At 33.8% G+C, this 24413-nt stretch overlaps 1 protein-coding gene and 4 non-coding genes across 9 annotated transcripts in view; 4 read left to right on the forward strand and 1 right to left on the reverse strand.

Annotated features, from left to right (window-relative positions):
- Positions 1-24413, forward strand: part of LOC125061672 (neurobeachin) — a 538892-nt gene that overhangs the window by 226487 nt on the left and 287992 nt on the right. For all 5 annotated transcript variants that reach the window (XM_047667198.1, XM_047667201.1, XM_047667202.1 and 2 more), the window contains exons 2-3: positions 2767-2871; positions 10408-10534. In XM_047667198.1, coding sequence (XP_047523154.1) covers positions 2767-2871; positions 10408-10534 — 232 coding nt within the window. The remainder of the gene's footprint in view (positions 1-2766; positions 2872-10407; positions 10535-24413) is intronic.
- Trnaa-agc lies at positions 16247-16319 on the reverse strand. The gene has a single exon. It is a non-coding gene; the product is annotated as a tRNA-Ala (tRNA).
- Trnaa-agc lies at positions 17647-17719 on the forward strand. Its single transcript has one exon. It is a non-coding gene; the product is annotated as a tRNA-Ala (tRNA).
- Positions 18118-18190, forward strand: Trnaa-agc. Its single transcript has one exon. It is a non-coding gene; the product is annotated as a tRNA-Ala (tRNA).
- Trnaa-agc lies at positions 18480-18552 on the forward strand. Its single transcript has one exon. It is a non-coding gene; the product is annotated as a tRNA-Ala (tRNA).

The following is a 24413-nucleotide window of genomic DNA, read 5'->3' on the forward strand; positions in this document are numbered from 1 at the left end:
AAAGTACCAACGTTTCCCATAAGCTACAATTAAATGGCATATCCGTGATCGTGGTTTTTGATAGATACACATACATAGAAAAAGTTTACGTGACCACCAACCAGATGGACCGATAATGTGAACGTCTCATTGTCATAGAAGATTGCTGGACAGAAACCGGTGAAAGCAGTTTGTTCGTGCCAGTTTCCTTACTGATGAAGCTCAGACATGAGCTACCAACTGAAGAGAGAGATAATAAAAGACAGTAAAAAGTCTTTTATTTAAAATTAAATAGGTTTGCTCGTAAAAACTTTGTGTATAAACAAATTTAACATTAAATAAGTTTATAGTGGGATAGATTATAAAGGAAGCGCAAAAGAAATTGCACTAAAGAAAATTTGTTTATTTATTTTTATATGACGATAGTTTTCATTCTGTTGTTGAAAATTGTGTAGTAAACAAATGTAAAATACACTGAAAATAAACATGGAGCGTTTTACTCCCCAAGAACGTGGAATAATCGTGTCAATGTTTCATCAGTGATAAAAACACAACGTGAATTTCGTCGACGATTTCCTGCAAGATCACCCGATCTGACGAGTCCAGATTTCTTACTTTGGGGTTTTTTGAAATCTCGGGTGTATGTGAACAAGCCACATACTCTCGCAGCTCTAAAAGAAAACATTCATCAAGAAATAAGGAATATATCGCAGGAAGTATTACGGAAAGTTATGCAAAATGTCATAAATAGGGCTCAAATGTGCATCAACTCTGGAGGTCACCATTTAAAAGACATCATCTTTAAATCCTAATGATACGAAATTTAATGGCACAAATATACATTTAAAAAAACCTAAATCTAGTTTTCTAATTTAGAAAAAATGTTGTAGCTGAACCAAATAGGGTCTTTACTTTTGCGCCACCCAGTATATATATCCTGACTGGATTTTTTCAGATCAGCTTTATAGATAGATAGATGAAGGTTTAAGAAATATATGTATACGGCGTATCGTAAGCAATATCATTCGTGTATGACCAGGGATATCTATTTAACGGTTATCGGTTATATGGAAATAAGCAATAAAGAATAAATTATTTTATTTCTACCCCTAATAAAATACTACTAATATTTTATACGATCCTGGTAATTTTATGGTGTAAGGGTAGAAATATATTGTTTGCCACCATTGTCATTCAATGAGCTTTTTATAATGCCGCCAAGCCACGCCCCTATAATGACGTGAGGGTCGTAATGTTTATGGACTTGCCAGAGCTTTGAGCTTATGTGGTCCCGGTAGTTGGGACAGTTTAATGCTAATTTTAAACAATAATCAAAATGTAATTATGGTACTGGGATGGATGATTGATAAATCTTATATATAAAATTCTCGTGTCACAATGTTAGTTACCATACTCCTCCGAAACGGCTTGACCGATTTTATCAAACTTTATATGCATATTCAGTAGGTCTGAGAATCGGCTTCTATCTATCTTTTAACCCCCTAATAATGATAATGATAATAATTCTTTTTAATGGGTGTCCACTCCAAAAAAAAAAAATTATATTCTTTACAATTTTTTTTTATTTTTATTTTTTTATGATACAGCATACAAAATACATTTGACCCCTAATTTTCAGCCCTCTACGATCAACTCCTATTTTATATTATTATAGCTATTTTTATTGCAATAAAAAAAAATCCTAGAAATAATATACATGGCAAGACAACGTTTGCCGGGTCAGCTATATAATATAATGTATATATATATATATATCGAAACGCTTCGCGCTTTTATAATTTGTCTGTAGAGGTTGTCAGGCGACGCATCGGAGTGACGCGCGATGGAATGGCGAATGACGTGTAGCTGATGTGAGATTTTGATGGTAATAAAAAACTTGGAGAGAGATAAAAGGAGATAATTGAGGAGACGATAGTAGCGTACTTTAAATGTCGTTTCATTGTATACAGCGAAACAGTGTTAAAATTGTCAATAATATATCTTATATATATTTTCCTCGATCTATATATAACAACTTGCAACTTGAATTGCTGTTGTTCGTTTGTCTCACTAAAACACAAGAATGGCTGGAAGGATTTGGATTATTATCGCGGAGGTTCTGTGAAACATACCTAATACTAACATATAATACTTATGTAATAACATATAATATATGTAAAGACATTGTGTGATACCAAGTTTAGTTCATTTAGTAATCAAATATATTATATGTTCTAATAAACTAACATACTAAAGCTGTATATTAAACGGATCCTGGTTAAGTAATTTTTTTGTATCTATTGTTAAGACACACAATGGATCCTCAAGCACCAGGCGCCTAGAATCTATATAGAGACTGACCGATCGCGTAAATTGAATGTCCGAGTACGCGAACAAGTTCCTTTGTCCGACGGCTTTTCAAGATACAGCCAATATTTCAGCTGGTCAAGTGTTCCATACAATTGAATGGAGGAACGTAATTGTATTTCATGTTTGTTAGACGACTCATTGGTCTAGTGGTTAGTACCCCTGACTGCGAATCCATGGGTCCCGGGTTCGATCCCCGGCTGAGACGAACATCGATGTGATGAGCATTTGGTGTTGTGCTTAGGTCTTGGGTGTTTAAATATGTATTTATATGTCTTTAATATGTATGTATATCCGTTGCCTAGTACCCATAACACAAGCTTCACCAGCTTAGCATGGGACTAGGTCAATTGGTGTGAATTGTCTTTTTAAAAAAAAAACATTTTTGCTTACAAATAAAATTATTTAATTTTGTTTCAGCTGGTCGGAGGAGAGTTTGATATGGAGTTGAACTTCGTGATTCAAGATGCTCAGAACATTCAGCACATGCTGGAACTATTGGATCACTGTCCACCGAGCTTACAGGTTTGTTACTTTCGTGTATAGTATTAGTGGACAGATAAACAAACAAAAAAATCGGTTGTCTGTAAAGTCGGTTAACTGACCATAGTTGAACGTGACAACGTCATAAGAAAATACTGATGGAATGGTTGCATTTTTCAAAAGAAAATTGTAATTTTGTTTGTATGATAAATATTTTGTATGGATATAGAGAAGGAGGTAAATGGAAATCACAATTGAATTGATCAAGTTAAATTTGTTTGTACGCATAAATACAATTATGTCAATTTTTTAACGAACGAACGCTGCCAAACGCGGAGGCCGATTGTGCCTCTTTGTCGCTCGTTCCGCGCTCTCGCTTGCACTTCAAGCCTTAAATGGAACGCCTCATAGCGAGGTAACGCCGCATGAGTCATGTTTTTGCGTGCGTGCAGCCGGCTCCATCGAATTATAAGATGTTGTCACGTCAAATAGTTGAGTTCGCGGTTGTTGGTGGGATGTTCAAATAACACTTTGCTAGAAGCTGGGTTCAAACATGAACTTATAACTAACATAAAATTAGGGGTGGGTTTGCGACGCTGGATTAACAAAAAAACTAACTTGACTTTCAGGGTTCTTAAATCTAAGTTACACTTAAGTTCTATAAAGAATATAAGTGTAGTCTACCTACAGACATTATCGGTAACAAGAATTATTTATATTATGAGTGTGGCAAAAACAAAGGTTTTGGCTTCAAGTGTGCTATGATTGCTAGCATTTGGTTTACGGCTTCTAATTATTAACTAAACATATATATGTATGTATGTATGTAAGTTAACTAATCTTTGGTTCTAGAAATAGAAAACTGCTGTGTTTTATAGTACGAGGATGGCAGAAACTGTAAAGAGGTGTTGAAAGAACAATTTGTTATAATTTTTTTCAATTCTATTTCATATTTTTGTTACAATTAATTAAAAAACCCGCAACAAATAAATCTAACAGACCGCAAAACAAGCTAAGTTCTATCCGGTTTTTAAGTACAGGAGGCCAGATGGCTCGCGAGTGCGTTGCCGGCCCTTTAACATCTTATTAAAACAGTTGAATAATTTCTAATTCTACAACTTTCTAATTAAAAATTGTATAAACTTTGTCACTCATTAACACAGAAATTATGTTATATGTACATTGTACATATATTATATAAATATATATATATATTTATGTTGTCGTTGGAACACTGTACGAAGCTCTCAAGTTTCTGAATAGCCCTTTTTGCGTCAATAAGCTCCTGTCAATACTTCCCGGCGTAAACAAAAGCTGGCGTCGGTCGCGTCAATGTGACAGTTGCCTTTTACCATCAACCCCATTCAGTTTACCGAATGACGCTTCAATTTTTATGCTCGCCTAGTATGTCGACACCATAGGGGTTGATTTTCTATTGTTTTCTATCCTCATTTTCCTTTTATTTTTATGTAATTTATACTTAAAAACAAGTAAATAAAGGCAATATATAAGTCTATTATAAATACCATAGATAATAATAATATTAACATCCTTTATTCGATTTTTCTAATAGAATTGTGACATGTGTGTGGATCATCTCTGAAATTTCATATATAACAACTTCTTAAGTAAATAAAGTCCAATAATAGATACTATAGATAATATTAAATCATAAATAATCATTTTTTCCAGTACCATTAAGTAATCTTAAACCATGGATAAATAATCCATGGGTTAGAGACATTTCCTCCAAAATAATTTTGGTCTAAAAACGATATTTCTTACCACATCGAACTTATAAATATCGACTGTACATAACAAAAGTCATGTTTCTTAAGTACGAAAAATAGACCAAAACAGTTAAAACATCAAAAATAAAAGGCATGAACGTAAACGCCCACAATTTATTTTTTGCTCCTGTGTAAGCCATGTAACTTATAAAGGGGCGGGGTAAGCAACCGTTCAGGATTATTTCTTTTTACTTTCGCTTTGTAACTTTTATGGGTGCTCAAACGAATTGACCTTCTCCGCATTTCTGTTGCTCTAGTACTAATGTGGAGCGAACTAACCCTTTATAACCCTTTTTAGTTTATGGTTTGGTTAAAATTTAACTTATTTTTCAAAACTAGTTAATTAATTGTTGTTTTGTTGTAAGACCGTTAAATCCTTTCACTGATTTCTGAAGTGAAACTTCTTTAAAATCGTTGTGATTTCAAACCGGATGCAACGGAAAAAGCGACAGTAAAAAAAGACAGACACATAAATTAATAAGATTTGGCGTGGGAGAGAGTGAGAAAGCGACAGGTAAGAGACACAAATACAAAAATGTGTAGGATGAAGCCAGGAAAGAATGAGACAGAAATATACATACTATTTTATATTATTTACAGATGAAACGCAATAATAATAATATTAGCGTCACGAAGATGTGCAGCGTTTTTGTCGAAGAAAAGAGAGATAGCGATTGAGAGAGAATGAGAAGGGCGGACTTTATGCAAAATAATTTAAAAATTAAATTTACAATTCGTATTAATTGCGACACTTTTAATATTTTAATGACAATTAAATTCATTAAATTCCTAACATATCTTCCTTGCCAAAGAAATTTCACTTCTGATATGTGTACTTTGTACGCACGCACTTTTTTTAATTATTTTTTATTGATAAAAGCTTGCATCACTGATACATTGGTAAAAAAACCACACTGTACAATTTTTTATGTGGCAAGCACTTTAGATACTATAAATTTTAATTTTACTGTACCGTTATTTGACTAGCATAAAGTTAAAAATAGATTTAAAAAAATGTAGTTTTATTTTATTATTATTTTAATTGTAAACAATACAATATATAAATTCAAAATTTATATAATATTAAAGCAAAATCTAGTTTTGCAGGAAAAATAATATATGTATATCAAATGAAAGCTATTATTCATTTATTTTATTCTTAGAATTCGACGATTTAAACATTGTTGTTATGTATTTAGTGTAAATAGTTAAAAAATTACTTAATGTACATTACGGTAATTTATTAGACTGAGGAGTAAAAGCGTGTTACGAATGTTTCACTGTTTAAAATTACGGACGACACAGTAACCGCACATTACGACGGCACATTTTAAACGAATGTCTCGATTGTAATAATTTATTTCCACTCTTTTCGCGGTGAAAATTATGACCTTGGTTAAACGGAGATATGTATATTATTACCACTCTTTATTTGTTTTTAAACTGTCGCATTAACTTTTATGATTATTTGGTAGGATTACAATCTAAAGTAAAAGTATCTTTATCGTATAACTTTTAATTTTAAAAATAGAATTTCTATAAAGTAATTCGCCGTTCTCACTCTCTCAATCGCTCTCTCCCTTTTCTTCGACAAAAACGTTGCACATCTTCGTGACGCTAATTTGCTAAGAAGTTTCACTTCAAAAACGTTTTTGCAGCTTAAGTACTTATCGAACTACCCTCGTACATGTCATTAATTACATCGCATCATACGCCCAACAAAGTTACGTACAGCTCATTGAGATAACCAATATTTTTCGGGTAATCTTGGTGGAAAGATTGATGGCTGCCCTTTAGGGAATACGCTGACGCATGCAAGTCTTTTTATAGCTGACACGAATCTTTTGGTATGCAATATTTAGTAGACAATTCTATTAAGCTTAAATTATTTATCCTTTTTTACACGCTTTATATTAGCTTCACCTGTATGTATGTATGTAACCGACTCCTTCGGACTAGATTTTGACCCACTTTAAACGGACAGATTTTATTCAAATTTTGCGCACCTGTCAAAGATCGATGACAATGCAATAATCCGAAAAATAATAAAAAAAAATTAATTAAAAAATAAAAAATAAATAATAGTTAAAAAAAACTAAAAAACACGCTTTTAAAGCACATCACACTAAAAAGTGAAAAATAATTCCTAATTTAGGCTGAAAATGGTAATGAACAAAAATACTGGTATTATTGTGAAAAAGCGTGGGGCGCTCTGTGCCATATTTTTCGTCTATCGAGCAACCCTTTGATGTGATTTAAAAGCGTGTTTTTTAGTTTTTTTTTAACTATTATTTTTTATGTAAATCGCAAAGAGGCAGGAGGCTCATCTGATGTAACGATTTTTTTTTCTATTTATAAAACGTTACGATGCGGGACGGGGATTGAATTACGCGTTACTAACATTATTTTCGACTTTCCAGTACTTTGCACCACATAATGGTAACTTCTAGGTATAAAGAGTCACTGGGTGGTCACGAAACGTAAAAATGTTGTATCCAATAGTTTACTATTACAGAAAAACGTTACGGCGCGTTACATAGGGGGGGGGGGGTGTCAATGTCCAAAAATTGCGTGACGTAATACTTGAACGCTCCCTAAGATGTTAGGCTCGCAAGTGCGTTGCTGGCCTTTTAAGAATTGGTACGCTCTTTTCTTGAAGGACCCTATTCAACACAATACATTCTTCTATTTTCGTATTTATAATATTCCTATTTGTGAAGAGTCCATTTGCGTTTCGGACGTCTAATATAGCCTATTCATGACTATAAATATTAGTTTTTAATTAAGCTTTTAAGTTTTTAGTTTGTTATTAATTTTTTTTTTGTATTACTTTAGATTAAGGATTCTGCACTTCTCGCACGCATCATGTTTCTTTTTTTTTTTAGTTTTTCTCTTAACTAGGGTTGCCTGGAAGATATCGCTTATTAGCGATAAGGCCGCCCGTTGCATCCCTTATAATTTTTATGTATTGTGTTTCTTCTATTTGCAACGAAGTGTAAATAAATAAATAAAAATAAATAAATGTTATTCAAGTATTTCCGGTTGCAAATACGTTATGACTTAAGAATCTATTGCAATTAGAAAATTCCGTTGTATAAAAGCAATATTAGATACATTTAAAGACGCAACCACATCAGTAAAAAAAGTAATTAAACTCTAATTGTTTGAGAGTGCAGCGGTCAAAGCAATCAAGGATCGCCTTTATTGTCGGTCGCTCTCGGCTAATGAGAAAACTTTGTCCCTTAAATAGTGTGAGGGAATTCTACAATGCACTGTCGCAAATAATATACTTGGTTACTTCTTGAGACAAAGCTCTCGTTAAAAGTAAATTAATCAATAAAGCTTTCCATAAATTTGACGAATATTTAAATGATCCTAATCCTTGGGATTGATTTGCTCCAGTTAAAACAGTTTGTAGGCATCGAAACTTGGTGATTAAAAAGAGTGGCGGAAAGTTTCTAGCCAGTTCTTCTTACCCGCTCTACGCCCTTGATTTGCAAACTGGTAGTAAATGTAAATTAACTTCTTTTCTGACGTTCATAAGTGTACTTGTTTACCTATATGAATTAAAAAAAGTTATTTTGAGTTTTGACTTTGACGTTTTCGGGAGTTCACAAGAACTGGCGCCTGTGATAAGTTGCTTTCAAAAAGTTGTAGTAATCGCACCATCACTATGTGTAGGAGCCCAAAGTATTTATGAACCAATTCGACTTAGGGTACTATAAGAAGCGTACCAATTCATAAAAAATCGAATGGCAATGTACATTGTACGTGTCTATGGGCGGTGGCATCACTTACATCAGGTAAGCCTGCCCGTTTGCCCGCTACAATAAAAAAAATACCAATAATAAAAAACCGCCATCACCGGTGGAGGCGGGGGAATTTGCACACCACCCGGCGGCGACCCAAGCCGAGGTCAGAGTCTCGCAGGAGACGCCCTTGCGCTAGACACGGGAAAAGGCCATACCGGCCGAGCTACGCTCGGTGAAACAGACCGAGCTGAGCTGTAAAGGCCCTTCAGGCCAATAGGGATTGCATTGTTTTTTAAATTGTCTACCCAATTGTGCTCGGGGGTCGTTTAAGTATTACGTAAGCACCACAGGGGGGAGGGGGGTCTTTGATTTTCTTATTTGGTGATTACGTCAACGGTAATATTTACTTTTTTACTCATATTACCCACACATTGTCTATGCTTGAAAACGAAATGCATTTTCGAGAATTCCTACAAAAAATTAATAAGTTTATGTACTGTTACAAAAAATATTCTGTTTCCTCGAACAACATCGTGTGCTAGAAGAAGCGTTGACGAGATAATTTGTAACGTTGTAGTCCTGTGCAGGAGGTGCTAAACGTTAGTATGAGTGGTGTTATGTCATTTAAAGTGCTATTAAATTTAAATGCGTGTAGAAAAGACTGTGGACCAATCACAAATAAACGAAACGCGCCATTGTTTTTGGCTTTAAAATTTTGACTCGTTCTTGAATTATGCGACCCTGGTAGAAAAATCTGTTTAAACACAAAAGCCACAGACTGAGAACGTAATCTCGCTGAGATCGTAATCTCGTCGAGATTGTCAGAGAATGTCTTCCGTCTAATGAAATTACACTTACGTAATGTAATTAGTATTTAAACACTAGATACGCCCCACGGTTTCATTATATAAGTTATATATGTATATAATTCTACTCTACGTGTGTACTGAATTTCTCTTAAACGGCTGGATCGATTTTAATGAATGATCGATTTGTATGTGTTTGGGTGACTGGATGGTTTAGATTCACAAATCAGCGCAGCAGATGGCGCTGCAGTTAGTACATCGTTTAATATCCTAATCGCTTGAAATATGGGTCCGCTAGTTAATACATTCCAAGATGCATTGATCATTATTATTTATTTTATTTATTTATTTGCTTAATTGTATTCCTACAGCTACTTACAAGTACTATACAATACTCAAAAAATTACACTATACACAAGAGCCAAAAATGGAATACACATTTAAACATACACAAAGCACTTTATATATATTTAATAAAAAGGAACAATAACAAAGGCATCATTAATAAAATATACCAAAGTTTTTTAATATTATTTTTTAAGTATTTTTAAGTTACATTAAATATATATATTTGCTGGTAATTTGTGTTATAATCTGAGGGTATACATGACTGAGTTACGTAAATAGTTTGTATTAGACCGAGGAATTTGAAATAGTTGGGTTTGCCTTGTATTGTATTAAGTTTATTTATAAATTAGCACAGTCGATTAACTCTAAATCAGTTTGAAAACCGAACGGTTTAGTGAAACCTGGAGGCTTTGTGTATAAAGACGCAAAGAGAATATTTGTTTATTATTAAGTGCTGATACATTTATTATAAACACATTTTACAATACATTAACACAATAAACTAAACATCTTAATACATTAGTTAAACTGATTTAACCCACTAATTTAACTAATGTATTAAGATTACGCCCAAATCCACTGATTTAACTAATGCATAAGATTACGCCTTCACCTTTTTTAGGTCTTGATCATTTGTCAATCTAATAGGCAAGTAAGATCAGCCTCCTTTGTCTGACACGCCGTGACTTTTTTGGTCTAAGGCAAGTCGGTTTCCTCACGATGTTTTCCTTCACTGTTTGAATGTTAAATGCGCACATAAAAAGAAAGTCCACACAGCCGGGGATCGAACCTACGACCTACGTTTAAGCCACAAGGCCAACACTGCTTTTTAATAATTATTAATTTACTCTAAAAATAAACTAATATTAAACATTTCCACAGGCTGAAATCTGGTCGGTGTTCATTGCGATCCTGCGCAAGAGTGTGCGAAATCTCCAAGCTTGTACCGATGTCGGGCTCATTCACCACGTTCTGCAGAGGTTGCCCCGTGCGGAGACTGTTGTTGCAGGTACCCACATTTATGAAATACATAGAAAATTATAATGATGTTTTTTATTAAGTGTATTAAATGTATTATTTTAACCGACTTCAAAATAACCGTAAGATGTTATCGATTCTACCAGCTATAGCTCCTTTGCGCTAGACCGATCTGGATGATTCAATTATCTGTAAGGGTCTCCATATCCCATATTAAATTATCAATAGGTAGTTATTTAATTCTAGTTCATTTAAAGTCAGTTCTATTTTTTAAAGGAATTCATTATTATATTGAACAACGTTTAGTAAAATTGTTCATGCCCAGTGTTCTCTTCTCGTTATTACTAGATAATATAATATTAATATTTATTTATCCAATTAATTATTTTACTTCATTGACTAATTCATCCATAAGATGTGCCTTATTTAGCATTAGTGAGTACAAACAAACTCGCCGATTAAACAGTGGCGGAAAGTTAAGTGCCAGTTCTTGTCTGTTTAACGTTTTTGATTTAAGAACTGGAATTAAATTTAGAGTCATTTATGTATTGACGAAATTTACCTATACCAATAAATTATTAACTAAATGACGTTGATCTGTTTTTAATTAATAATAGAACTAGAACAGGACAGTTAAATAAGTGTCTTATTGGCCTGCACTAAGAACTAAAGTCGAAAAATAATGTTTAAAGAACTTTATTTCTCATTACAAAAATTATTTTTTATTTACATGAGAAATTTAATATTAAGTATATACGAACGAGATACACGTCGTCATCAGCTAACCCAATTTTATTCTAATGGACCCATTCTGATGTGTGTCTTTAATGCCCTTTTGAACTGATCAAACACGCTAATGTTACGAACCTTAGACGGCAACCGATTAAACAATTGCACACCCTCATACCTAATAGATCTCTTTAAATAATTTGTGCGCGGCTTTGGCAAGATAAGCAAACTCGCTCGACGAGTATTGCGTGTAGTGGTGTATTTGATTTTATTAAATGATAAGTTACTATGTAGAGAGTTATTTAAATTTTTTTAATAAGGATACAGGTGCTATAAACATATAGTTGTTTAATCGTCATAATTTTAGTTTCTTGGTAGATTTTATTAGTAGGTGTTAAAAAATTGTATCTGAATAGTGCTTTTATTAATTTATTTTGTAGTGTTTGTATTGTAGAAATTTTGTTTTTGCATGCTGTACCCCATATTTCAATTAGGTATATGAAATGTGGCTTGACTAAACAATTATAGATCAAATGATTATAGATTAAACAATAAAAAAATATATACATATATTGTTTTTCTCGTTCTTACACGATTTTTATATTCTATGCATAAACCAAAAATACTAGAGTATTTTGTTAACTGTTTTATTAATGTTCGCATCGCTTTCAATTACATTATCAATAATGTGAAATTTAATTAACTATGAAAAGGGTGTTCCCGTCCATCATTTATTTTCCAAAGTTTTGACTCCAAATTGCGTAGAAATATTCTTGGAAGTTTGATTTTAAAAGACTTTGAAATCAGGTATATGCAATTAAAACAAAGTGTTCACTTACACCCTAAGAACCCGGTATGGTTAATTATTTCAGAATGGAATTTGTTTAATTGGTCCAGACGAGGGTCTTCACGTAAGCTATGCTGCCCTAGTACAGATTGTGTAATTAATACCCACGCCTGTACCTTCGACCCTCTACATTGGAAATATACCTGTTTTCTTACGCACCCTCTTATAAAGTTTCGACTTGCGAAGTAGTTATATATTCCTAGTACTCTTGGGAATATTAAGAAATCCTTTCTGTCTTCAAGACGTCCTTTTTTTCCCTTTTTTTGTTTCTTGGATGGTTTTGTCAGCCAGCTCAGTGGTTACACGTGATTTTCAACCCTAAGGTCGGTATGTTTGAGTCTAATAAAGTGCTTTTCTTATGCCTACAAAAGTCATATAAATAAAAAATTTGAAGAATAGAAGTTTTTCTTGTCATTTATTTATCTGTTAGCCTAGTGATTAAACACGTGATTTTCAACCCTAAGGACGTGAGAAATCCAGTGGATATGTTTCTTAGTATGTGTGCGTACAAAAGGGAACTTAAGAAATCGGCGTTTTTTTTTTTTAAATACAATTGACCTAGTCCCATGCTAAGCTGGTGAAGCTTGTGTTATGGGTACTAGGCAACGGATATACATACATATTATAGATAGACATATAAATACATATTTAAACACCCAAGACCTAAGCACAACACCAAATGCTCATCACATCGATGTTCGTCTCAGCCGGGGATCGAACCCGGGACCCATGGATTCGCAGTCAGGGGTACTAACCACTAGACCAATGAGTCGTCAAGTCGCTTATAATTTTGTATTTTATTACTATGGGAAAAATAGATATTTTATTTCAAATGCGACATATTTTAAAAGTGCCCTCTTATATCCGTTGCACCGCGATCCGGAACATTATAATTATATCGGAAACCTGTCATTTTTCTCGTATTAAATAAAAATACTTTGTAGAGAGATTTCAACGATATTCTCCGCTTTGTACACTTTAGTATGATAATCAATGTTTCTTTGAAAAGTATTTTGATCAAAGTATGCACAATGCTGCCATATTTGATTTATATATCTATACATATAAAAATGAAACCCGTTTTCCGTTGTCACGACATAACATGAAAACGGCTTGACCGGTTTGTCTGATTCTTTTTTATAATATTCCTTGAAGTACGAGGATGGTTCTTACGGAGAGAAAAATTAAAAAAAATTGAGTGAAAACGTCTAAAAACAACACTTTTCTATATTCCCATACAAAATATTCGTAATAATATTTAAAGGCAATTTGAACTTTAACACCATATCATAAAGTTCAAGTGTTAGTGGAGGGGTTCTTTTTGTAAAAATGCATTGCGATGCAATGCATTTTTTGATTTTGCATTTTTATTTGTATTTGTTGTATTATCAACTTTCTTTTTTTTATCTTAGCTAGACCGGTGTCCCGAATAGCAGAATAAGTATTTAAAAATAATAAAGAATCGGCTGTTAGGCGGTACGATGTTCGCCAGGCCAGCTAGTTTTTAATAAAGATTTCGCAATTCTTATTTTGCAAGTCTTTAATCATATGAGTACCTGCTCCACATCGAGAATGTAGGCGCACCTATTGTATTGTTCTTTCGCCCTGGTAACGGCGCCCTTTTGATTTCCCTCGTTACTTATTTCCGTGGAAACCGGGTCAGTGTTGCTGCGGTGAACACCTGGATAAAAGGTGGATTTTTGTCTTCAGATCAAAAATTTAGATCATAGATTTAGATGAGCAGTGTTGGCTTCAGCGTGAGACTCTCATACCTGAGGTCGTAGGTTCGATCCCCGGCTATGCACAAATGCGCTTTATTTCTATGTTCGCATTTAACATTTGCTCGAACGGTGAAGGAAAACATCGTTAGGAATCACCTACTTGCCGATTAGATTTAAAAAATGATCATGAAACAGATTCAGAAATCTGAGGGCAAGACCTAAATAGATTGTAGCGCCACTGATTTAGATTTAGAGATTAAAATTTAATTAAATACAAAGATTAAATTCAAATAATAGTGCGAATTATAATACAATATCGGAATTTAGCTAAATTGTTCATTAGTATAGGATTAGTTAGAACTTGTAATAATACTGATATCTCTAGTTGGTGTTACGAAATGTGGGATGAAGTACAGCTTAACGTATTAAGTAAATTCAATTGCATTATAAGGGTATATGTATTTTATGTATTTCTACCTACATGAGTAGAAAAAGCGTGCACTGCGTTTATTTGGAAATAACACTAAAATGAATATTATTTTATCTAAGGCTGTCTCTTTTCTTCACAGCTTAAACACCATTTGGCCGAAAGAAACGACAGAGAATATGAATCCTTTGTTTCATTATCTTCTCGTAAAGAGTGTCACTTCTCCCACGGTAACCAGGATCATATAAAATCCTAGATCCAGAAAGAATACCTCAATTTCTGCAGCTCAGTTTCCCACAACTACCAAGGTAGCATATTTCAAAGGATGTCATTTAAACATAAATAAAAAAATCTTACCTGCGAAGCGCCTTGACAATAAATAATTTCAAGGGATGTAAAAGGATGCTGAAAAAATAAGGAATGCATTTGACGTGGTTTCAAAGGGTTGAGAGTTTCTCATGAATACTAAGGCATCATAAACAGGGGCAGGTCAGGCGTTAGTGCCTTGTGGCGCCGGTATACACTTTAGTTAATAATTTGTACCGCCATTATCCCTGGAGTTTTAATTAGTCGACTCTCGACTTGTTCCCATTGTTATGAGGGCTTTAAGCATATATTATGCGCTAGGTCTTACAAATTTGGCGCTGCAATTGGTTCTTTGTTAGGCTAGAATGAAATGTAACTAGTGAAAGCCAACTGAAAATATGAAATGAAGTTTATTTGCAAGTGTAAGGTGCCTGTATGGTCTATACTAATATTATAAAGGTTTGATTTTTTGTTTGTTTGAAATGAATAGGCTCCGAAACTACTGGACCGATTTCAAAAATTCTTTCACCGTTGCTAAGCTATACTATTTCCGAGTGACATAGGCTATGTTTCATTTTCAACAAAATTAGGGATGCTTACTATAACTTGAATAATCTAACCCAAGGTGTAAAAAAATAAACAAAGAACTTCCTTCAATCGTGTGGTCTGCGAAAACTATTAATGATAGAACAAAATTATGTATTACAATTTTTCAGGACACACATCACACATCTATAAAAAATGTCGCGACAGCCTGTCTCTATCTTTTATAGTTACGTCACAATAAGCGTCCTTTTATAATTTTTTTTTATTAAAATACCACCGCTAGAAAAGGCTCTTTATTCGTACCTAGGTATTGATTCTTATCAAAATAATTACCAACGTTTCACATAAGCTACAATTTAATGGCATAACCACCAAAAAAGCATGGTGGATTGGTGTTCTCCTGCCTTTTCTCTTGAATAGTTTACTACTATGTAATATAACAAAAATCTTAGCCACAGCAACGCTTGGCCGAGTCTACTACCTAACTACTACTACCTTGCCGTTCTAACCTCTTAAATATTTGTCAGCAAACCTTAAACAACAAAGAGTATATTTATTATTTTTGCACGATATTCTTAATGGGATAGATAGCCCCTATTTGCTGTCGTTAATTTCTCTAAGAATACGAACAAGAATTATCTGAATATGCCAATGTTTCGGGTTTTATCTAAGACACTAATTATGAGGATGTTGATATTTTATTATAGTTTGTTTGAACAATTTAGTTTTTCTTTCAAATATTAAGTATTTATTGTCGTGGGTTTAACGTTAAATTTCAGTTTTCTATACTTATGTTTTGGCTTTTATTGTCTTAGTGTTTAGTTTTATAGTATGTATGTATGTTATATAATTTATTAATAACACTTTGTTGCATTACAATATAAAAATTGAACATAATTAAATGACAAGGAGGGCAACTGGCGGCCTTATCGCTTTCGAGCAATCTCTTCCAGACAACCACTGTGAGAAAAGAAAAAATGTATTAACTTAGATAAGGTAGGCTAGAAGTACAAAAATATCTATTACATATAGTAACTAAGCAAAAAAAAATCTTAAAACAAACTAAACTAATAAAGGATACATGAAAAATACGATAATTAGTTGTTATCTGTAAGTTTACTAATAAATAAATAACATCAAAGACAAATCCTTAAAATACATTTTCAATGGAGGCGCCGGGTATCGATCCCGGTACCTCTCGCATGCTAAGCGAGCGCTCTACCATCTGAGCTACGCCCCCGTTGAAGGTTTATTTGAAAATGTAATTCACTTTTAAACAAAGCTGCCTGAAGCGAGGTCTTTTATTGCTTGCAGAACCGCTTGGGGCGATTTGCGACATTGATTTAATACAAAACCTTTCATAAGTTGGTTGAATTCAAAAGAACTCGAGGTAACAATTAAAGAAAGTCTTTTTAGTTACACTATTTATAACTCAAGAACGGCTCAACCGATTTGGCTGAAAATTGGTGAGGAGGTAGTCCGTGGGATCCGGGTTCGTGACATAATAAAAAAAAACAAGGGTGCGTGTACATATGTACGCGTAAGAAGTTCTACTTCTTTGGCATTATTAAAAATTGTTTTTGATTGCATGCAAATAATTAATTACAATTAAATAATCAAAGACTGGAAAAGGAGTCATTTAGTCAATAAAGTTCAGTTTACATTTGAAAAATTAAATAAATCAATATTTATTATTATTTTCTTACATTAAGTGTAATATAAATTCTATTATTATTCGAATGTTGTTTTTAAAGTATGTCCAATGCCGTAGCATCTTCCGTGGGCAACTTCATTCTGTTAATTTTGTGTCACGGTGCGCGCGCATCGTAAAATTTCACTCTCATCAATTTTTCATAACGCGCCTAAAGAAGTATAACTTCAAAAACAAACAGAAAAAGTAAAAATTTCTGTCAAAACAATCAGTCTAGCCGTTCATTTGTCAAAAATGGTAAAACAACACGCAACTGACAGCTAAACTTAATGTATGGTTAAGAATGATTGAAAATTTGACAATTAGAAGTTTTAAAGTTGATCGGTTGATGAACTTATCGTGCAGATGACGACATTACCAAGACGATCGACGACGACACTGCACTAAATCGGTGGACCGATTTTGATAAGTTTAAGTGGATTCGAAAATAGTTCCGATTATTTACAATTAGGAGGCACAGGAGGCTGATCACCTATTTGCCAATTAGTTTAACAAATGAACATGAAATAGATTCAGAAATCTGAGGCCCAGACCTAAAATGGTTATAGCGCCACTGTTTTTTTATACAATTCGATATTTCACGATGTTTTCCTTCACCGTACAAGCGAGTTAAATGCGCACATAGAAAGAAAGTCCATTGGTGCACAGCCTAGGATCGAACCTACGACCTCAGGGATGAGAGTCGCACGCTGAAACCACTAGGCCAACACTGCTTATACTTCTACTATATCTTATACAAATGAAATAATTGTTAATACGTGCGCAAGTGAAAGGTAAGTATCACGTACAGTTTTACGCAATAACTTCGAGGTTGAAAATATAATTGTGTATTATTTTTTTAATATTATATGTAACAGGGGGCGTAGCTCAGATGGTAGAGCGCTCGCTTAGCATGTGAGAGGTACCGGGATCGATACCCGGCGCCTCCAATTATTTTTTGTCTTATAAAATACTATCCATTTATTCTTCCTCTCCAATTAATATAATCTATCTATATATAATCTAATAAGTAAGGGATTGGTTGATAACATAAATTAGTCCTTTTTACCATCCAAAGTAAGGACCAAAGCACATAATTATATTTTAATGAAACATTGGCGAAATGATTTTTTTTTTTGTTTCCTGTAAAGTTTGGTTCTCTGGACATACGAGGTTATCATTCTACAGCGACGATATCAAGTACCTAAATAAATAAACTATTGAAAAAATAATAATTAATTGACTTAATAACGGATTATTTTAAATCCACGTAATGGCGTTCCGTCTTACGCAAGTTTCGAGGTTAAGAAATTGCGTCTGTATTAACTTTTGTATTGTATGTGTATCAGGGGGCGTAGCTCAGATGGTAGAGCGCTCGCTTAGCATGTGAGAGGTACCGGGATCGATACCCGGCGCCTCCAATTTTTTTCTTATAAGATACCATCCATTCATTCTTGCTCTCCTATTGGAAGTATCAAATAGCGTACCTAAATAAATGAACTATTGGTAAAATAATTGTTCCTCTAGTAACCCAGATAGACGCACATAAAAATTCTTAGTTAATCATATTTTTGACGTTTTTATAAAAAAATAGTTTTTGGACTTAATAATTGATTATTTTAAAATCACGTCGAGTTGGAGTTCCGTCTTACGCAAGTTTCGAGGTTAATAAATTGCTTCTGTATTCACTTTTAAATGTAAAGCGTATCAGGGGGCGTAGCTCAGATGGTAGAGCGCTCGCTTAGCATGTGAGAGGTACCGGGATCGATACCCGGCGCCTCCAGACTCTTTTGTTTGCGCATCCAGTTGGATTTTTTTCTTCTTATAAGAATTTCATTTTTGATTGGCCTATCTATTTATTCCACCTATAGAATGTGTCTGTTTAATCGTTTTTCAGCGTCCACTTACTTCCAGCCATGTTAGCGTTTTTATATCCTAGACGGAAAAGCATTTGCGCCCCTGCCCCCAAAAGTTGCAGGGTTATGTGAGATTCGAACCGCACCAGAATCCCTGCTATCCAGAGACTGTGTGAGCAATAGCCACTTGATGAATTCAAGAAAGTAGTTACTCAAAAGACTTTATTGGTCTCTGAGAGAACAAGTTTCTGTGACTGGGCAAATTAGGAGTTACACAGAAAAAGGTTATGATTATATTAAATGTATGATGAAAAGCGATATAACACTAGTGTGGAATTTAGGGAATATGTTAGGTTGTATTCACATGATTTCAAAAAAGTAACAATATTGCAAAGTTATATTTAAATTCAAAAGTAAAAATAGCATGGATAAAGTAAAAGCTACCTGGAAAATAATAAATGAAGAATCAGTTAAAACGTTTGACAAACGAACCGATTATATGTTAAATTGTTTTATTTTATTTTATTTTTTTTAAAGACAATTCACACCAATTGACCTAGTCCCATGCTAAGCTGGTGAAGCTTGTGTTATGGGTACTAGGCAACGGATATACATACATATTATAGATAGATAGACATATAAATACATATTTTAACACCCAAGACCTAAGCTCAACACCAAATGCAACACATCGATGTTCGTCTCAGCCGGGGATCGAACCCATGGATTCGCAGTCAGGGCTACTAACCACTAGACCAATGAGTCGTCACTAAATGTTAAAATTAAACCAACACAGCTCTTCAAAGAGGTCCATAGTTGACCCTATGTCCTCACGATTAGGTCTATGGTTGATCAGAGAAACATATTTTATTAGAATTTCTGATTAGTTTACGCGTTGCACCTGAATAATTAAAGTGGAAACAATAGCATATTATGAGTTCATTTGCACCTATTGTTAAATTGTTGGCGGCAATCATTCGTAATTGTTCCATAATCAACAGAAATACTGTTTATTCAGGTATATTAGGGTACTGTTTCTGCCCGCGTTTGTGATGACAAATGGGTCAAGGTCTCTAGCCCAGTGGATAGAAGGAGTTTACGCCCACCAGAAACCTGAAAAGGAACCCTTTCGAGCAGGGAATCTGTAGCCGTTTGATGACCGATGAGTCGGTTAGTTGCGTCATTTCCGCTATGGGACCGATACAGGCACGCATAGAATCGCTGATGGTCTTCGCAGTCTACGCGCAGCCAGGGGTTAGATAGGTTAATTCAAGTGTCCCGTCCAGTCCAGTTCTCCGGGAGTCTCACACACCGCACGAAACGCGAGTACAAGATAAACCTATTGTATCACTTCACGCCGTGGTTTCTGTGAGACAGTGGTACTGCCCCGATCGTGCCTGCCCATTTGGCTGAAGCCCGAAAGCAACAGCATGGCACTCCCACTAGGAGTGGGGTGGACTGATTGCACTGGTGAAATAACCCCTGTTACAGGTTATTTCACCAGTTGGCGATGGGGTCGTCACATGCCGACGGCGAAAAAAGTAATAGAAGAGAGCGGGGAATAATTGGAAAATTGTCCCCAAATACCGCCCCAGAAATATGCCGCGCTAGGCCTACTCAGACTGCTGGTAAATCTGCCACTGCGTGAGCTTCCAGTCCGTTTGCCCTGTCATAGAAAAAAAAGAGTGTGTGTAATGTTACTTATGTACACGCGTTAGAAGTTATACTTCTTTGGAACAACATAGTTGGAATCAACAGAAGCAATAATTAAAAATTATACATATCGACAATTTACCAGCAAATAGATATATTTAATGTATCTAAAAAATTCTTAAGAAATTATATGAAAACTCTAGTATCCTTTATTAGATAGAATGGCTTTGTTATTCCTCCTTTATAATAAATATGTTGTAATGAACTATGAATCTTAGAATTTAGAATTTACATACATACATACATATATTCTTTGTATATTTTTTGTATTTTTTGTATTTGTATAGGTGTAACTGTGTTTTGTGTATGTTTAAATGTGTATTCCATTTTTGGCTCTTGTGTATAGTGTAATTTTTTGAATATTGTATAGTACTTGTAAGTAGCTGTAGGAATACCATTAAGCAAATAAATAAAAATAAATAAACCTCAAATCTATAAATGCACTCAAAACAGTTTATTCAAATCAGTTTTATCACTAATATTCAATATATATAGATATACTAATAAATAATAAATTATTATTAGTAAATACTATCACCGTTGTATATGAAATTGATTTAATAAAAACACCAAAATATGTATTTATTTACACTGTTTAATAGTACTGTTACGAAACGTGTTCCAAATATAAAAATACTAGAATATACAACTTGAACATAGTTATTATCGATTTTCATGCCACCTAGAACTAGCTTAACGATGTAGAATTTAGGTGTCGGTGTGCGCGCATCGTAAAAATGCACTCTCATAATTTTTCTCCATCGCGCCAAAAGAAGTATAACTTCAAAAACTAAAGCCTCCCCCAACATTAACAAGTTTTGATCTATCCACTGTGTCTAATTTTGCTAGCTGTAATTTGATAGACTGGTGTATATAATTCTCTATTCAGTATAAAAAAAACGAATTAAAACGAAATTTTTGAAGTGAAACTTCTTTATCGGGGTTGGAAAACAAATTTAGTGTAACATTTTTTCGTTACGCGTCACATTTTTCCGTTACACGCCATCTTTTGAAGTAAACCTTCTTTATCAACGTATGGGAGAAATTTTGTAGCAGGTTACGCGCCATGTTGCTTTTTGAAGTCAAACTTCTTTATCGGCGTTGGAAAAAAATTTACACACATTTGTCACATTTTTCGGTTACGCGCCATCTTTTTCTTTTCCCTACCACGGTTGATCCGAAGAGATTCGAAGCGATTAGTAACAAAAATATATAATAACGATAACAATGATAGTAATACTAATAATTCTATTACAATTATTGAAATTCTGTGATAATCTTAGTACTAAAGGGTATTTCAACAAGAAGTTTGTTTTTCAATTGTGGCAACACCGAGAACGTGATAGTTTTGACATTTAGTTTTTGGCGGTATTCGTAGCAGGTGCTTTGGCAATTATTACAATGAATTCAATTTCGCTCGAAAATCGCATTAAAATAATTTAAATCCACTATAAAAATGGTGGTTCTGTTAAAGTTACATTTCGTAAAATTCGTGATATTTTCGGCCAGCATAATCGTCCTTCTGAGACCGCTGTTAAGAATTTGGTCGCGAAATTTGAGTCGACAGGCTCGGTACAAAATTTGCCTACACGTGTTCGACCGGGTCGTTCAACAGAAAACATCGCCGCCGTGAGCCACAGTGTTGAAGAAGATCAAAATTTGTCAATTTCACGACGTTCTCAACAATTGGGGTTATCCAAAAGCACAACATGGCGAATTTTGCGAAAGGATTTGGCTTTGAAGCCTTACAAGATTCAACTGGTGCAGGAATTAAAGCTGATCGACCATTCAAATCGCCGCAGATTCGCTCAGTTCATTCAGGAACAACCTGCTGTTTTTTCTGAAAAAATCATTTTTTCAGACGAAGCCCATTTTCATTTGTCAGGGTACGTCAACAAGCAAAATTGTCGCATTTGGGCTTCTGAAAATCCTAAAGCAATTATTGAGAAGGCTTTGCATACTCAACGTGTTACTGTGTGGTGCACTATGTGGTCTGGAGGCGTGATTGGGCCGTTTTTTTTTCGAAGATGAGGCTGGAAATGCGGTAACAGTCAATGGATCACGGTATCGCGAGATGTTAACCACTAAATTTTGGCCTATTATTGATGACATGGATATCACTGAAATGTGGTTTCAACAGGACGGTGCCACATGTCACACAGCCAATGAAACGATCAATTTATTGCAAACCAAATTTCCCGAGCGCATAATTTCGCGAAATTCAGCTGTTAAGTGGCCAGCCAGATCGTGTGATTTAACACCACTGGATTATTTTTTGTGGGGCTATGTTAAAGACAGAGTCTATACGGAGCCAATCGAATCGATTGCAGCCTTAAAACTCAAAATCCGTGATGTCATTAACGAAATAGACCCTCCATTTTGCCAAAAAGTGATTAAAAATTTTGATGAAAGAATCAACATCTGTCAGCGTGGTCGTGGTGGACATTTGCCAGATATCATTTTTCATTCATAATTGCCAAACTTTTCTCTTTGTAATACAATAAAAATTTTATTCATTTTCCTCTAAATTATTTGTTTTATTTTGTTTTAGAAAACAAAGTTCTTGTTGAAAAACCCTTTACATAGTAGTACAGTAATAAGTTAAAATGAAATAATTGTACATATTTGTATTCATGTCTATGATAATAAAAGCCTTTTGTTAAACTTTATCTAATTTAACTTTATTTAACCAATTTCTGTAAAGTTGCAAGTTGCAGATAATTTTTCGAAAAATAAGGTCATAAAGAAGTTTCACTTCTTACGTGTAGTACACGCACACATTTTTTTGTCTTGAATATTCATTTTCATTTTACACATTTGTGGATCTAAAGAATATTTAATGAATGCAGCATTATCATTTAATAGCCATCTCTTTGAAAGATAATGAAAACGATAAGGCTTTTCAAATGGGTGTTTCATAAATACTAAATTCATAACATTTTTGGAACGAATTATGAATATCTACCGTGTTTACGTGTAAATAATAAAATGTAATGTTTAAAGAACTTTATTTTTCATTACAAAATTTTGTTTTTAACATGAGAAACTTAATATATACGAAAGAGATACACGTCGCCATCAGCCGTCCTAATTATAGTCTAATAGGCTCATTCTGTTATGATTAATGCCCTTTTTAATTGGTGAAACGCGCTAATATTACGAATTTTAGACGGTAATTGATTAAATAATTGCACACCCTCATACTTAATAGACTTCTTCAAATAACGCGGCTTCGGCAAGATAAGCAAACTTGCTCGACGAGTATTGCGTGTAGTAGTGTTTGATTTTTTTAAATGATAAGCTACTATGGAGCGAGTTATTTAATTTTTTAAAAATAAGATACAGGTGTTATAAACATACAGATGTTTAATCGTCATAGTTTTGTCTTGGTAGATTTTATTAGTATGTGTATAAATAGTGATTTTATTAATTTATTTTGTATGTTAGAAATTTTTGTTTTTGCATCCCATATTTCAATTAGATATATGAAATGTGGCTTGACTAAACAATTATTAATAAATAACGTACAGATTACGGAATTCGTTTTGATATTTACCTAAATCTGCCTATAAGTGATTACTTACTTAATATCTATGTATATAAAAATGAAACCCGTTTTCCGTTGTCACGACATAACATGAAAACGGCTTGACCGATTTGTCTGATTTTTTTTTGTTGTGTTTGTAATTGTCAGGAGAAGGTTCTTATAAAAGAAAAAAAGATAAAAAATGCGCGGAAAATTAGAAAATTGAAGAATACTTAACCACCATACAATTCGAACTTTTTGATGTAACCTTATGGCGTTTGACATAAAATTTACAGAATGCGTGCTGCAAATACAGTCAAAGAGGATGTAAGAAAAATTAATATCGTTTAAAATTAATGCTTCGATCGGAGTTATTATATTGATAATATAAAAACAAACAAAGAATGTTGTATAACATAAAGCATTAGAATAATTAACACTCTGTTTCTGAAATATTTTTTAATTAATTATACCAATTTGAAATTAATTATACAAATTTCATAGTTAAGACAGGACAACGTCTGTCGGGTCCGCTGGTTATAAATAGCT

Source organism: Pieris napi, chromosome 24, assembly GCF_905475465.1.
Source record: "Pieris napi chromosome 24, ilPieNapi1.2, whole genome shotgun sequence".
In the NCBI taxonomy this organism is placed as follows: Eukaryota; Metazoa; Arthropoda; class Insecta; order Lepidoptera; family Pieridae; genus Pieris; species Pieris napi.